This window comes from Sorex araneus, chromosome 2 (assembly GCF_027595985.1).
Source record: "Sorex araneus isolate mSorAra2 chromosome 2, mSorAra2.pri, whole genome shotgun sequence".
Taxonomy (NCBI): domain Eukaryota; kingdom Metazoa; phylum Chordata; class Mammalia; order Eulipotyphla; family Soricidae; genus Sorex; species Sorex araneus.
In genome coordinates, this window is record NC_073303.1 from 267,631,745 (window position 1) to 267,645,153 (window position 13,409).

Sequence of the window (13,409 nt, forward strand, 5' to 3'; positions counted from 1 at the left end):
GGTTACTCCTGGCTTTGTGCTCGGGAAACCATCTGGGATGCTGGGAATCGAACCCGGGTATAAGTTCTGTTCTTCCTAGGTATGAACAGTTTGCTCCTTATTACTGATCAAAGATATTTTCGACAGAATCCAAGAAGAGCGCGACGAGAGACATAAGACGAAAGGCAGGTTGAGTCGGTTTGAGCCGCCTCAGGCAGACTCTGATGGGCAGCGTCGTTCCAGTAAGTAACAGTATGTTTATGTTCTCATTCGACATAAATTTATTTTTCTTAAAACTAAGAATGGTTTTCTTTTCCTCCTTTCAAAGTGGATGCACCTTCAAGAAGAAATAGATCATCTGGTGGTAATACAGTTTTTTGCTTTTTATTGATAGAACTTGCCTGAATTTTGTAAGTTTTAGGTTGTAACTCTTCCCTCCTTGTCCTAGTTCTGGATGATTACGCGCCTGGGTCACATGATGTCGGAGATCCGAGCACTACTAACTTGTACCTTGGGAACATCAACCCACAGGTAATCTAGAAATGCAGCTGAGACGCAGCTTTCTCGGGGCCGGGGGGCTGGCAGGTGGCTGGTCAGGGTGGTTGGATCAGTTGGACCCGTTGGCAGTGCTTGAGAAGTCACTTGGTCTGGGGTTAGAGTGCATGCAGCACATGTGTCCTAACTCCTGTACCTGCTTTACATTTTGGGCTCAAAACAGTTTTGCTATGCAGTTAGAAATTGAAGAGACAGGAATTTGAAGTAAACAGGTGGATGAAATGAATAGTTTATCTTGTCAAGTTGACACGCTTTGGTAGGGTTCCAGCTGCATTGCTGCAGTTCTTATTTTTTGTTGCTTTTTATAAACTGTGGGGCTGTTCCCAGCGGTGCTCAGGGTTTACCCCCGTCTCTGCGCTGCAGTGCTTGGGGAACCGCGTCATGCCGGGCATCTGCTGGACTGCCGTGTGCAGGGCAAGCGCTGCCCCTGCGCTACTCAGCCCACCCTGCTGCAGTTCTAAAGGCCTTTGAGGGCATTTGCCCTGTATGCGGCCCACTGGGTTCGATTCCTGAGTACCGCCAGGAGTGATTCCTGAATGCAGAGCCAGGACTAACCTGAGAGCATCGCCGGTGTGACCCAGAAAAGCAATACATACATGCATACATACATACATGCATGCATACATACATACATACGTAAAATAAAGGCCTTTGAAATGTTTTGCTGGTACTTATCTGTTCAAGTCAGGACATGCTGGCAGTGGTCAGTAATCCTGAGAAATCACCACCTTCTGGTGTCCCTTTTCTTTCTCCCCCCACCCTTTAATACGAAACTATGTTTTTTTAATTTATTTTTGGGTCACAACCAGTGACGCTCAGGGGTTACTCCTGGCCCTGCACTCAGGATTTACTCCTGACAGTACTGGGGGATTGTATGAGATGCTGGTAATCGAACCCGGGTCGGCCGCATGCAAGGCAGATGCCCTCCCTGCTGTGCTATCGCTCCAGCCCCAAGGGAAACTATGGTTTTATCTTTAGTGTTTCCCTCCTTCACAGATAATTGTTTTTGGGAATGGGTGGTTGTTAATGTGCTTTTTTAAAAAATCCTGTATAGTTGGGCCTCATTGTATATTTTATCATTTTCTCTATTCTCCATTCTTGATCCTACAGGTTAGCTGGGGGTCAGGAATGTGACTCTCTAGTAGTCACTTGCTGTGTGGCCCTGGATTTGATCCCTAGCACCACTGTGGTAGCAACCAAAAAGCAAAATTGAGCATACCAGTATCTAGGATTAATCTCATAACTGTGCTGGCAGAAAGTAATCTGATCTTTTTTTAATTTTCTTTCATTGCCAGCATATTTCTTCCTCATTTGCTAAATGTCTAAAGAAATCCCTATAGAACAGATGATTTCAGGTGTAGACTCTCAAAAAAGAGATTAGGCTGTGCATGTGTGTGTTTGGAATGGGGGGGGTGTTGAAAGTTCCTTTTGATCACTCCTATTACCCAGTAGCCTCTCTGTCTTAGCACTTAATATACACAAAATTGGAAGTTTCTGTTAAGAAGATTGGTCATTGTCACATGAGGGTGAGATTTCACTTGGGTAGACTTCGTAGTATTTGAAATGGAAGTCAACACTTTTAACCGTCTCTTCTTTCACAAAGACTGCTTTGGTTTCTACTGCATAGACTCCCCCCCCCACTGAAAAATTTTAACTTTTTGATAGATGAATGAAGAAATGCTGTGCCAAGAATTTGGGCGATTTGGCCCATTAGCCAGTGTGAAAATTATGTGGCCTAGAACTGATGAAGAAAGAGCAAGAGAGAGAAACTGTGGTTTTGTGGCCTTCATGAACAGAAGAGATGCTGAAAGAGCTTTGAAAAATTTAAATGGTAAGAAAGTTTTACTGCTCGTTTATAGAACGCTTTCTTTTCTTTTTTTTTTTTCTGAAAAGTATAGAAATGGGGTATGTGGGGAGGGGGAGAAGGGGATGAACCAGAAATTGAAAGGTTAATTAACAATGAAAGTTGGGGCTTGCAGCCATAGTTGAGAAGGTGGTACAGAAGGTAGGGCGCTTGCTGTGCACGCACCAGCCCGGGTTCTGCCCCCGGCACGCTGCGACCCCTCAGGCCCACCAGGAGTGGTCCTGGGTACTGGGCCAGGAGTGAGCCCCGAGCACAGCCAGTCTGGCCCCAGAACAGAGCAGAGTGCGTTCAGATGGCCGGAAACCTTTTTGGTTTTTATTGAGACTTACCCGGGTGGCCTTTCATTTCTCTCCTGCAGGAAAGATGATCATGTCCTTTGAGATGAAGCTCGGCTGGGGGAAAGCCGTCCCCATCCCTCCGCACCCCATCTACATCCCGCCGTCCATGATGGAGCACACGCTCCCCCCGCCCCCGTCGGGACTGCCTTTCAATGCGCAGCCCAGAGAGCGCCTCAAGAACCCCAACGCCCCCATGCTACCGCCACCCAAAAACAAGGAGGATTTTGAGAAGGTAATTTAAAAAATGTACATAGGCCGCATCTAATTGTAAATACTAAATCTATGGTAGCATTTCTTTTCAACAATTTTATAGAAAATGTGTGTAATGTGTAATTCTGTTTGACAACTCTGAAAGAAATAAAGAGATGTGTTCCCTGCCTTAGCCTATGGAAACCCTGTCATGAAATACTAGGTCATATTTTTATTTGTGGTATACCGTTTCTTTTTTGACCACTTAAGTTTCCCCTCCCCCCTTGTCCACTATTGTATCCAGGTTTGCTTAAGTGCACTATCTAAATTTACTTTGTTTTGAGAAAGTGATACTTTGTATTTGGCTAAGTGACTGCAATTAGACTTCCTAAATAGTCAAACTATGTGGATGGCAGCTAGATAACTTAAGTTTTCGAGATCTGGGGTTAGAATATTTGAGAGCATATGTGTGTGTGTTTTATTTTTCTCATAAAACAGTTAATTACTCTAGTAAAAGCAAAGGGTGAGTATTTTCTTTTTATTTGACATAAAACCAGCTTAATTTCAAACTAGAAGAATTCGTTGGTTCTGTTATGAATGAATTACACTTAAAATGGCAGGGCTGGTTTTAAAGGCTTGGGAACAAAGTAAGCAAACTGTATGGTTAGAGGCAAACAGTTAATTATTTCACAAATTAAAATCTTTATCTGATAATTCTCAGTGTAGTACCTATTTCAGTGCATTGATGTGCATTCTGGCAGGAATGTTCTGATTCTCTGCATTTGGTGAACATTTACTGTTCACCGAACACATCCATTTGCATTTATGTAATTGCTTAGTGTATGATTACTTCAAGTGCAGTGATTGCCTGCAAGACTTGTGATTAGATGTGTAGTATTTTCAATGCATATGTATATTTTTGCTTGTTACTTGTTAACAATACTCACATATTCTATGTTTATTATCTGATGTGACTTCATATACAGACTCTGTCGCAAGCCATAGTCAAAGTGGTTATCCCAACAGAAAGGTACATGTTTTTCTTTATTATTACTGATCTAAATATAGACAATATCCCCTTCTGAATTAAACAAATATGGTGTTGAGGAAAAGGTATCTTGACTGAGCAATGGTTTCTTCCCAGTACTTTTTTGGGGGGGATATGTGGAATTTAACTAATTTTAGTATACTTTGCTATTTTGTGTCCTTTTTTTTTTTTTAATTGCTTCAGTAAAGGGAATTTTAGTAGCATTGGTAGTTAGAATGTACTTAATAGTTTAATATTGAGTTGTTAGACTATTATGGGTAAACAGGTATTTAAATGTGTAGTAAAATTTAGATGCTATAATGTTTTTTCTTGGTTTCTGGATTATATTTAATATGCAAGCAACCTTAGTTTGAGATCTCATTGAAGGTACATTTTTGTTTTTTTCTAATTGATTTTAAGAAGAAATTCTTATTTTTGTGAGCACTGAATATATTAGAAACTTTTTCCTAATAAAGGTGTTTGGGATTCCTTTATTTTCCTTCCTTTCCTTTTTCTTTTTCAACGTAATGTTAAAGCAGAAGAATTCATGCTGTAGGTACGCTCTTGCTCAGTCAAGCTAAGCCCTTTCCCAAACACAGGAACACAACACTGGTTGGATAATAAATGAACACAAAAGAATACCAAATTCTCTTTGACATTGGCCTTGGTGAGCAACACCAGCTGAACTGTCTGCGGCAGCGGGGGACCAGGAAACAGCATGGGCTGGATTGGGAAAGTATACAGTTTTTGACCAGACTTGGTACGATCGACTCCAATAAATGTGGTTTTATTATAACTGAGAGACAATTTTTTGTTTTTTTGTTTTTTATTTTTTTTTGGTTGTTGTTGCCCAGAATAAGATAATTACCATTTTAAAATAAATTAATGCACTTTAAAATTTATCTTTTTGTACTACACTGTTTCTTTCTGGTAGAAAAAGTTAACCTTTTGTAAAAGAAATTAAGCACACAATCCTTAAGGGAAAAAGAGTGTGAATGCAATTCTTTAATAATCTTGAATTCAGGTTAGTAACTAATTGTCAGATTTTGATTTTAAATAATCATAAACATTTAAAACTTAAATTTTAAATTCTCTAAAAAGATTTTAGCAGTTACAAGCCTGTTTAAAACTAGAGTGGTATTTTTCCACTGATAAAGCATTACAGGAACGGAATTTTGTACCATTTAAAAAACACTCAGCAGTACTTTTACAGGTGGCTCAGCTTACTTGAGTATATATTTTGCTGAAAAGTCTTGACTCATTACAATGAAATCTTTGTTTTAAACTTGCTCTAAACCGTTTTTCATCATTAATATTCAAGCCAAGTTACTTTTGACTTAATTAGCACAAGTTTCTGGATGTATAACATTTGTCCACCTAGTACTTGATTTTATATTATGATACCTTAAATTTCCCTACAACTTTAACACACACCAGTGGGAGTGTTGAAACAAATTGTATTTTATATTATCTCCCTTCCTTCAAAATGTCATTGGCTATATGTACACTGAGAGTGCATTATTTGACTATCAAGAAACTGCAGATTTGCAGATTAAGTAATACTGTGAAAGGAAAATTAATTTTTGGATTTAAAATTCATGCTTCTTTTTGCTTTAACAATTTTAGGGTTGAATGAATAGTTTATATACGTATTTCCCTTTGCAAAGACTAAAACCTAGAATTTCTTTTTTTTTTTTTTGTAGAGATTTTAGTGTTCATTTAAGTAGGTTTGCTTGAAAACTTTAAGAATAAGGGTAATCACCATAAGAGAAATGTACTGTTTGTGTACTTTGAAGCAGGGAGCCAGAAAAATCTGTCTTTCTACCACGCATATTCAAGCAGTAATACGAGCTTAATTTGAGCTGGAATGCTGAAGGTGTAACTTAGTATGTGCCTTGTACCAAGAGCCAATATCCTTTTGCTTTGCCCTATTGTTCTTTGCCAACTCCATGTGGTGGGGAACTGGTGAGGAGAGAAACCTGAAGCAGCTTCTAATAGCTGAATCGGGTGCCTGATGGTGTTATCAGTGTCTAAAAATTGTGCCTGGAGTCCAATTTAAGGTATCCTGTGATTTTTATGACCCAGCTTCTGAATTTAGAAATACTCTTATGAGGCCGGCCAATAAAATGGCTGCAGTGTAAAAAGTTATTCAAATTATGTGTATTGTGGACTTGGAAAATAAATGTTAACGGAAAATAGAAAGGGCAGCTCACCGCGTCCCTTCGTTCTGAACATTCTGGAAGGAGGACTCTGCAGGCTCTGGCAGCATGAGTGCTGATTCATGACAGACTCTCCACAGTCAGGCTTAAGCGTATGAATTGTGTGAACTAGTTTGAAGTGTGGTCCAAAGGGATGTTGCCTCGTTACAGGGTCAGATTCAATAAAAACTCCGTCTGCTATGAGTGTGCTAGAAAAGCACAAGAGTTGGATGGATTTTTTATTAAATAAGGCCTTAACCTTGTTAAACAGTTTGACATTTTTAGAAATTATGATCATGTTATCATTTCTGTAGCACCACTACAGTGCTTTGGGTTAGGGTTATTTTTAAACTGAGATAGTGTCCAAGTTTTTAGAAGGCTATGATAACATGTAAGCTTTAAGTTACTGATTGTATATATTTGCAGCTTTCCACCTAGTTGTGATTCATAAATTAATGTTTTGCACTTGAGTAATAAATTAAGTGGCATTTAGACAATGGGATCTTTATTGCTATGAAGCTGTGTTGTGGTCTCCTGCCTTCCCTCCACCTCTCCCTTCCCTCCCACTCTCCCCCTCCCACTGCCCCTCCTCCTTAATGCACAAGGCATTAACATGCTCCAGCTTTTTGGGTGTAAAATTCTGTATTAGTCAGCGGAATAATCTTTTTCTGCACAGTTGTAGTAACTTAGATCAAGTGTAGTTTTATATAGTGGTAGGTCTGAATCCATTTTCTTTAACTGTGTTGTTGTTGTAGGAATTTGCTCGCCCTGATACATCGAATGATAGAGTTTGTTGTACGTGAAGGGCCAATGTTTGAAGCTATGATCATGAACAGAGAAATCAACAATCCTATGTTCAGGTATGCATTTTTTGAATTACAGCAACATGTGCAATTTACTGTTTGCTGGCATTAAGTGAATTCACATTCCGCAGCTACTACCACACTCAGAACTTTTCTCATCTTCTGTATCTTCACATTCTTACCTGTTTCCATGGGTCCCCAGCTTCTGGGAACCAATCTTTTGTCTGCCTCTTGGAATGTATTTGTTCTAGGGACCTCATGAAAGTGGAACATACAGTGTTTTATGTTTGTGACTGACTTGCACTTAGCTCAGTCGCCCCAAGGTTCATCTCTTTTCAGCTGTCTGAATTTCCTTTTTAAACAGTGTTTTATTGCATGTGTAAACAACATTTCATTTATCATCGGATGTGCATTTAAAATTACTAAGCATACTTCTTGGAATTAAATGTGTATCCAAGAACAAAGTTCTGAAAGTGAGGTTTCTTTGGTAGTGGGGTGAAAGTTGGTTTTAGTCCTCAAACTATAGGGCACACTTGACTTTGTCGTGCTTTAGGCCGCTTTGCAGATAACTGGATTCTTGCAGCCATTTTTTCCCGGTAGAATCTGTGCTCACTTTTTTTTTTTTTTGCAATGAAAATATTTTAGAATGAAGATAGCTTCTTTTTAGACATCAGCTCACACTTCAGACTGTACTGTAGTGGAAACATAATTTTCCAGCGTGCTAGGAAACCAAAACATCCCTTGAGTCGCACTTTCTGGTGACATTGGCTTATCTGCTGCAGTCCAGAGTCAGACCAGTAGAGTCTCAGGTGTGCCTGGATAATCTAGGCTCTTGGGTTCTTTTTACATCTGGTTTCAATATAGTTAATGAAGTAGCAATGTTTCTTAGTGTTTTGGGTTTTTTTAATTTTTTATTTATTTTTGTTTTTTTGGGTCACACCCGGCTCAGGGGCTACTGACTGCACTCAGGAATTACTCCTGGAGTTTCTCAGGGACCATATGGGATGCCAGGGCCGAACCCAGGTTGGCCGCGTGCAAGGCAAATGTCCTACCTGCTGTACTATTGCTCTAGCCCTCTCGGTGTTCTTTAGAGGAAAAATAATTTCACGCATTAAAATAAAAGTAATAAAGCACAGAGGCTTATAGGAATTGCTTTACTTCCGAATAGCTGTGGTGTTTAACACTGTTACTGAAGCAGTTTAAAAACCACTGCTTTTGAAATCATATTGTGGGAAAAATCTGTTCTGTGCCAGATACAGTATCTGACACAGTTCAATAAGATTGAGTATAAGTCAGCCTAATGGACACCCTCCCCCCACTTGGATTATTAATGTTAAGTCACACAGGCCCCCCGGGGCTGGGTGAGGCAGGGGCCCAGTCTTTGGCGCCTTGCTTTTATGTGGAACTAATTCATTTACATTTAAAAGACCCTTTTTTGTTCACTGTTTGATTTTTGTTTGTTGTAGGTTCTTATTTGAAAACCAGACACCAGCCCATGTTTACTATCGGTGGAAGCTTTATTCTATTCTGCAGGCAAGTATGGTTACTTGGTTCTACTACTCAAGAGCAGACCATAGTTCTTTGTTTTTTTTTTTTAAGGCATTAAGTCTAATTTTGTTTCGGTGAATGCTGTTGCACCAGTAGTACAAAGAATGTTAAAAGCTGTTTGATAGGAATATTAGACATTTCTGATGGACATTCTGCACATTTATCAGGGAGACTCTCCAACCAAGTGGCGCACAGAAGATTTTCGTATGTTCAAAAATGGATCATTTTGGAGACCACCACCATTAAATCCATACCTGCATGGGATGTCAGAGGAGCAGGAAACAGAAGCTTTTGTAGAGGAGCCTAGTAAAAAGGGAGCACTTAAGGAAGAGTAAGCTCTCCCCCCCCCCTTCTGTTAATATATTGAGGAAATTGGGCTGTCACAGTTGCTTTAATTAGTGGTCTTACTAAGATGTTGACCCTAAAGTGGTTTTTTTTTTTTTTAACCTGTGTTTCCGGTAATTTTGAACACCTTGGCGAGTATGGTTCTTCATGCTTGCGGCTTTCCCGCAGTTGCTACTGCCGAAACTTTAGGAGTGACTCCTTGAGTGGTGGGAACAGAAGTGACCCAGGGGCTGAGAGGTCTCCCTCCGCTTTCAGCACCAGGAGTATTTTCTGTCTGGATCAAGGGGGTGGACGGCCGACCGAGAGAACCCCTCTGGTCAGGGCTCGGGGCACACCCGGCCTGCTCAGGGGTCTCTGCTCCTGGCTGGTGGAGTTGGGGGACTGAACTCAGGCCGGCCGCGAGCAAGGCAGTGCCCTCCCCGCTGTGGAGGTTCAGCCTGGCCCGAGAAGCGGGGAGATCGGGAAACTCGGTGGCCAGTGGGGGCTTTGTGTACTTCGTGGGAGACGTTTGCCTTAGGGAGTCCGTGACGTGGCTCCAGTTTCTGAGGCCCTGAGCTCAGTCCCTGCACTGCCCCATGTCCACTAAAGGGACATTCAGAGTACATGTCAGTGTGCAGTCTTGAAAGTGTGAAGTTCTTACAGCGGTGGGGAGAACAGAAGAGGCTATTTATTGGGGCCAGAGCACTGTAAGTCGAGCGCTTGCTTTTTTGCTTTGTTTCTGTTGGTTTTTCTTTTTTTTTTTTTTTTTTGCTTTTGGGTCACACCTGGACATGCACAGGGGTTACTCCTGGCTCTGCACTCAGGAATTACCCCTAGCCGTGCTCAGGGGACCATATGGGATGCTGGGAATCGAACCTGGGTTGGCTGTGTGCAAGGCAAACGCCCTACCCGCTGTGCTATCGCTCCAGCCTTCGAGCGCCTGCTTTTGCCACCCACCGGCTAGGGTCCCTGAGACCACAGAGTCCCTGAGCACTGCTGAGTATGGCTCCCTGGCCTGCATACATGGGAAATGAAAGTCGGTCCTCACTCTTCCACACGTCTCTGAACACGGGCCCCACAGACTGAGCCTGCGCCTGTTCCTGGAAGGCCTGTCGGGATGTGAGGCCACATGAGGCCACGTCTTCCCATTAGTTTGGTGTTGTGGCAGCAGAGTTGACTAATGGCCTGCACAGCCTGAGGTCTGACCTGGCCCTTAGCAGGAAGAGCCTGTCGGGCTCTGGGGTCGTCTCCAGACCACCAGCGACTCCAGCTCCCACTCCAGCTACTTGGTATGGGTGCCGAGGAACAGACTTTCCGCAGAGGACTGTGGAGAGCGTGGAGGCTCTTGCCTGTGTGACGGAGTCGTGGGCAGTGCTGCTCTCAAGAACTGGGGCGAAAATGCCCAGAGTTTAAAACACAGTTTGTGTGCTAAAACTCTGAGCTAAACACTAGCTTCAGGAGAAATAAGCAAAGCCCCAGGACTTGAGTAGACTCTCAGCGATGCTCAGAGTCTGCTTGATGGTCTGCCGGGGGACCGTGTGTGGTGCGGGGGTGGGCCGTGGGCTGCCTGGTGCATGGTAAGTGTCTTCACCCCTGGGCTGTCTCTGGTCCAAGTCCTTAGGATGATATTTATCTCCTTTGAGTCAAGAAATTTGTGAGTAAACAGTATAATTGAAATTTATATTTACAAATACTTACAAGTTGACCAATTGTGTTTAGGCAGAGGGACAAATTAGAAGAAATCTTGCGGGGATTAACTCCGAGGAAAAATGATATCGGAGATGCAATGGTTTTCTGTCTCAATAATGCTGAAGCTGCCGAGGAAATCGTGGATTGCATCACCGAGTCTCTGTCCATCTTAAAGACACCGCTTCCCAAAAAGGTACGCAGACGAGTCCTCTGCGGGCTACTACGTGGTAGGTTCTACTTGACTTCCTTTTTGCTTGTTGTTGTTGTTTTGGGGCCAAACCCAGCTATGCTCTGGGGTTACTCCTGGCTCTGTGCTCAGGGTTCACTCCTGGCCTAACTCGGGGCACCACATGCGGTGCCGAGTCTAGACTGGGTTGACCACTTGCAAGCCAAGCACCCTGTCCTTCGTACTAGTTCTCCGGCCCAGCTGGCTGCTTTTTGGATTGAAATTGGTTTCTGTTTTTGCTTAAAGAACCCGACTGAAAAAATCTGTTCCGTGTTGTCTTATTTTCCTTCTACCTGACAAACTTGCGATGTGAATTGACAGAATTCCTCGACAGGTTGAAGCACAACATATTTCATTGCTCTGCTTGGTGACTTGTAGTGGTGACTTTTCCACAGCTCTTCGGACTGTGAACTGGGGAACTAGAACCTTACGTTCCTGCTTTTCTGGTTTTAAAAGTCCAGTAGGAAAATTTTCTGGGAATATTACATGCTTACTTTAAACATTTTAATCCTTTCGTGTTAATCTCTTGATGTTCTAGATTGCCAGATTATATTTGGTTTCTGATGTTTTGTACAACTCTTCAGCCAAAGTTGCCAATGCTTCTTATTATAGAAAATTGTAAGTATGATGATGATGTGATCTAGTATTCCTAAATATTTAAGGGTAAAAAGTTTAGAAAACAGGATACCTCTGTTAATAAACTCCCCTGCCCCAATAATAAGTAATTTGAATTCTTTCCTAGTTTGTAGAATTTTCTAGAGGGTTATTATTATTATTATTATTACATTTGAGAATGAAGAAACCACATTAAGTTAAATTATGAGTTTGACTAAGTTTTCATATGTTTTATTTTTTCAGTATTTTTTTCTGATTAGATATAGATGGTGGAATTGGAAGGAAGAGCTAAAGTATTTCATTGTGTTTAGACACTTGTGTAATAGCTGAAAATTAATGGCAGTATAAAGAACAGAGATCAAAGACAGTATTGCCTGTTCTTACAATTGATGTTCTTTTCAGTTGAGGTATCTGCGTTATTATTCATTTGATGAATTAGAATAAGCGATGTTTTTCTATACGAACTTAGTCTGAAAGGAAATTTGAGGATGTGGGTTCTAATCTGGCTCTACTTAATTTTGGGGTTTTTGCCTCTGTCAAGTCACTTTTTAGGTTTCCTATGTTTTAGTAACAGGTTAGAGGAGGTGATGCCTGATTAAAGTTCCTTGCTAATCAGTTAGGAAGCTGGTGGTTATTTTGACTTGAGAGAATTTAAAACCAGGAGGATTTTTCATTACTAGCATGTTGAAGTAAACAGGATTTTAAAATAAATTCTATTGTAAAGAGTATATTATTTGAATTTCAGTTTTGAAACAAAGTTATGTCAGATATTTTCAGACCTCAATGCTACATATCGTACAATTCAAGGCCATTTACAGTCTGAAAACTTTAAGGTATGTTTTGTTTTATTATTTTTACTTTAGTATTTTATACCAGGGATAGCAGCTGGGGTCCCTTTAAAAACATGAGATAAAACTCAATTTGCTTCGTTTAGAAACTTCTTTTAAAGTCTGTTGTCATTTTGTCTTCAGTGTTAAAGTTTATTTTATAATCTCTTGAGCTCTTGACTACTATTAAAGCCAGTCAAAATACCTTAAATATAATAACTAGATGGGGCTAGAGAGATAGCACAGCGGGTAGGGCGTTTGCCTTGCACTCGGCCGACCTGGGTTCGATTCCCAGGATTCCATATGGCCCCCTGAGCACCTCCAGGAGTAATTCCTGAGTGCAGAGCCAGGAGTAACCCCTGTGCATCGCCAGGTGTGACCCAAAAAGCAAAAAAAAAAAAAGTAATAACTAGATAGACCTCCATGGGAAAAGACTTTAAGGAAATTGTTGGAGCTTAGAAGGTTCAGCAAACTCATTTGACTGAACTGAAAGTTGGGGCATTTTACTGCAAATAATGGTTTTATTTTTCTTTTATTTAGCAACGAGTAATGACTTGCTTCAGAGCGTGGGAAGATTGGGCGATTTATCCAGAACCATTTTTGATTAAACTGCAAAATATTTTCTTAGGACTTGTAAATATTATTGAAGAAAAGGAAACCGAGGTAGGCACTCTGTGTGTTTGGCTCACTGAACGCTGCCTTTCTGAGAGCACGTTACAGGTGCGGAGGACGTTTCCTGCTGAAAAATCCCTTGTGTTGCTTCTAATCCTGGGATTATTGGAGCCCAGGATATGGTTATATGTAAAAGGAATTCTATTTTGGCTTTTGTGTGGAAATTGGTGGCTGGTTTTTGATTCTTTAAATACTTGAAGACATGGAAAAGTTGATGTTAGTAGGAAACCAAGAGCCTGGTTCCGCATGGAGTCTGCTGCATGTTTCCAACCAGAGACGCGGCCCGTCTCACCCGGCCCTGCTCCCCTGCACCGCCCCGCTCTTTCTGACATCTCCTCTGTGTTTCTGCTGCTCTGGACCCCCAGGTCCACACTCGCCTTCACTCCCGCCAGACCCTCGGTTGTGCTTCTCTTCTGTCAGGTGGTCCTGGTGCTCGCCTCTCCCACAGACCTTTGCTGTGTTCTCCCTGCTGTTGGCAGCTCTGTTTTAGCCTAAGGTCCTGGAGATCGCAGTTGAAGCATAACTAGTCTTTGACATTTTAGGCCCAAACAAATT

The 13,409-nt window shown here is 41.5% G+C and overlaps 1 protein-coding gene across 3 annotated transcripts in view; it reads left to right on the top strand.

Annotated features, from left to right (window-relative positions):
* Positions 1-13,409, top strand: part of U2SURP (U2 snRNP associated SURP domain containing) — a 44,104-nt gene that overhangs the window by 18,741 nt on the left and 11,954 nt on the right. The window contains exons 8-20 of one of the 3 annotated variants that reach the window (XM_055128396.1): positions 127-221; positions 308-343; positions 428-510; positions 2,200-2,365; positions 2,757-2,968; positions 3,912-3,955; positions 6,906-7,010; positions 8,420-8,486; positions 8,669-8,832; positions 10,545-10,707; positions 11,279-11,358; positions 12,101-12,188; positions 12,723-12,845. In XM_055128396.1, the coding sequence (XP_054984371.1) occupies positions 127-221; positions 308-343; positions 428-510; positions 2,200-2,365; positions 2,757-2,968; positions 3,912-3,955; positions 6,906-7,010; positions 8,420-8,486; positions 8,669-8,832; positions 10,545-10,707; positions 11,279-11,358; positions 12,101-12,188; positions 12,723-12,845 (1,426 nt within the window). Of the gene's footprint in view, positions 1-126; positions 222-307; positions 344-427; positions 511-2,199; positions 2,366-2,756; positions 2,969-3,911; positions 3,956-6,905; positions 7,011-8,419; positions 8,487-8,668; positions 8,833-10,544; positions 10,708-11,278; positions 11,359-12,100; positions 12,189-12,722; positions 12,846-13,409 lie in introns of those variants that run through there. The other 2 variants (XM_055128397.1, XM_055128398.1) reach the window with 2 other exon arrangements.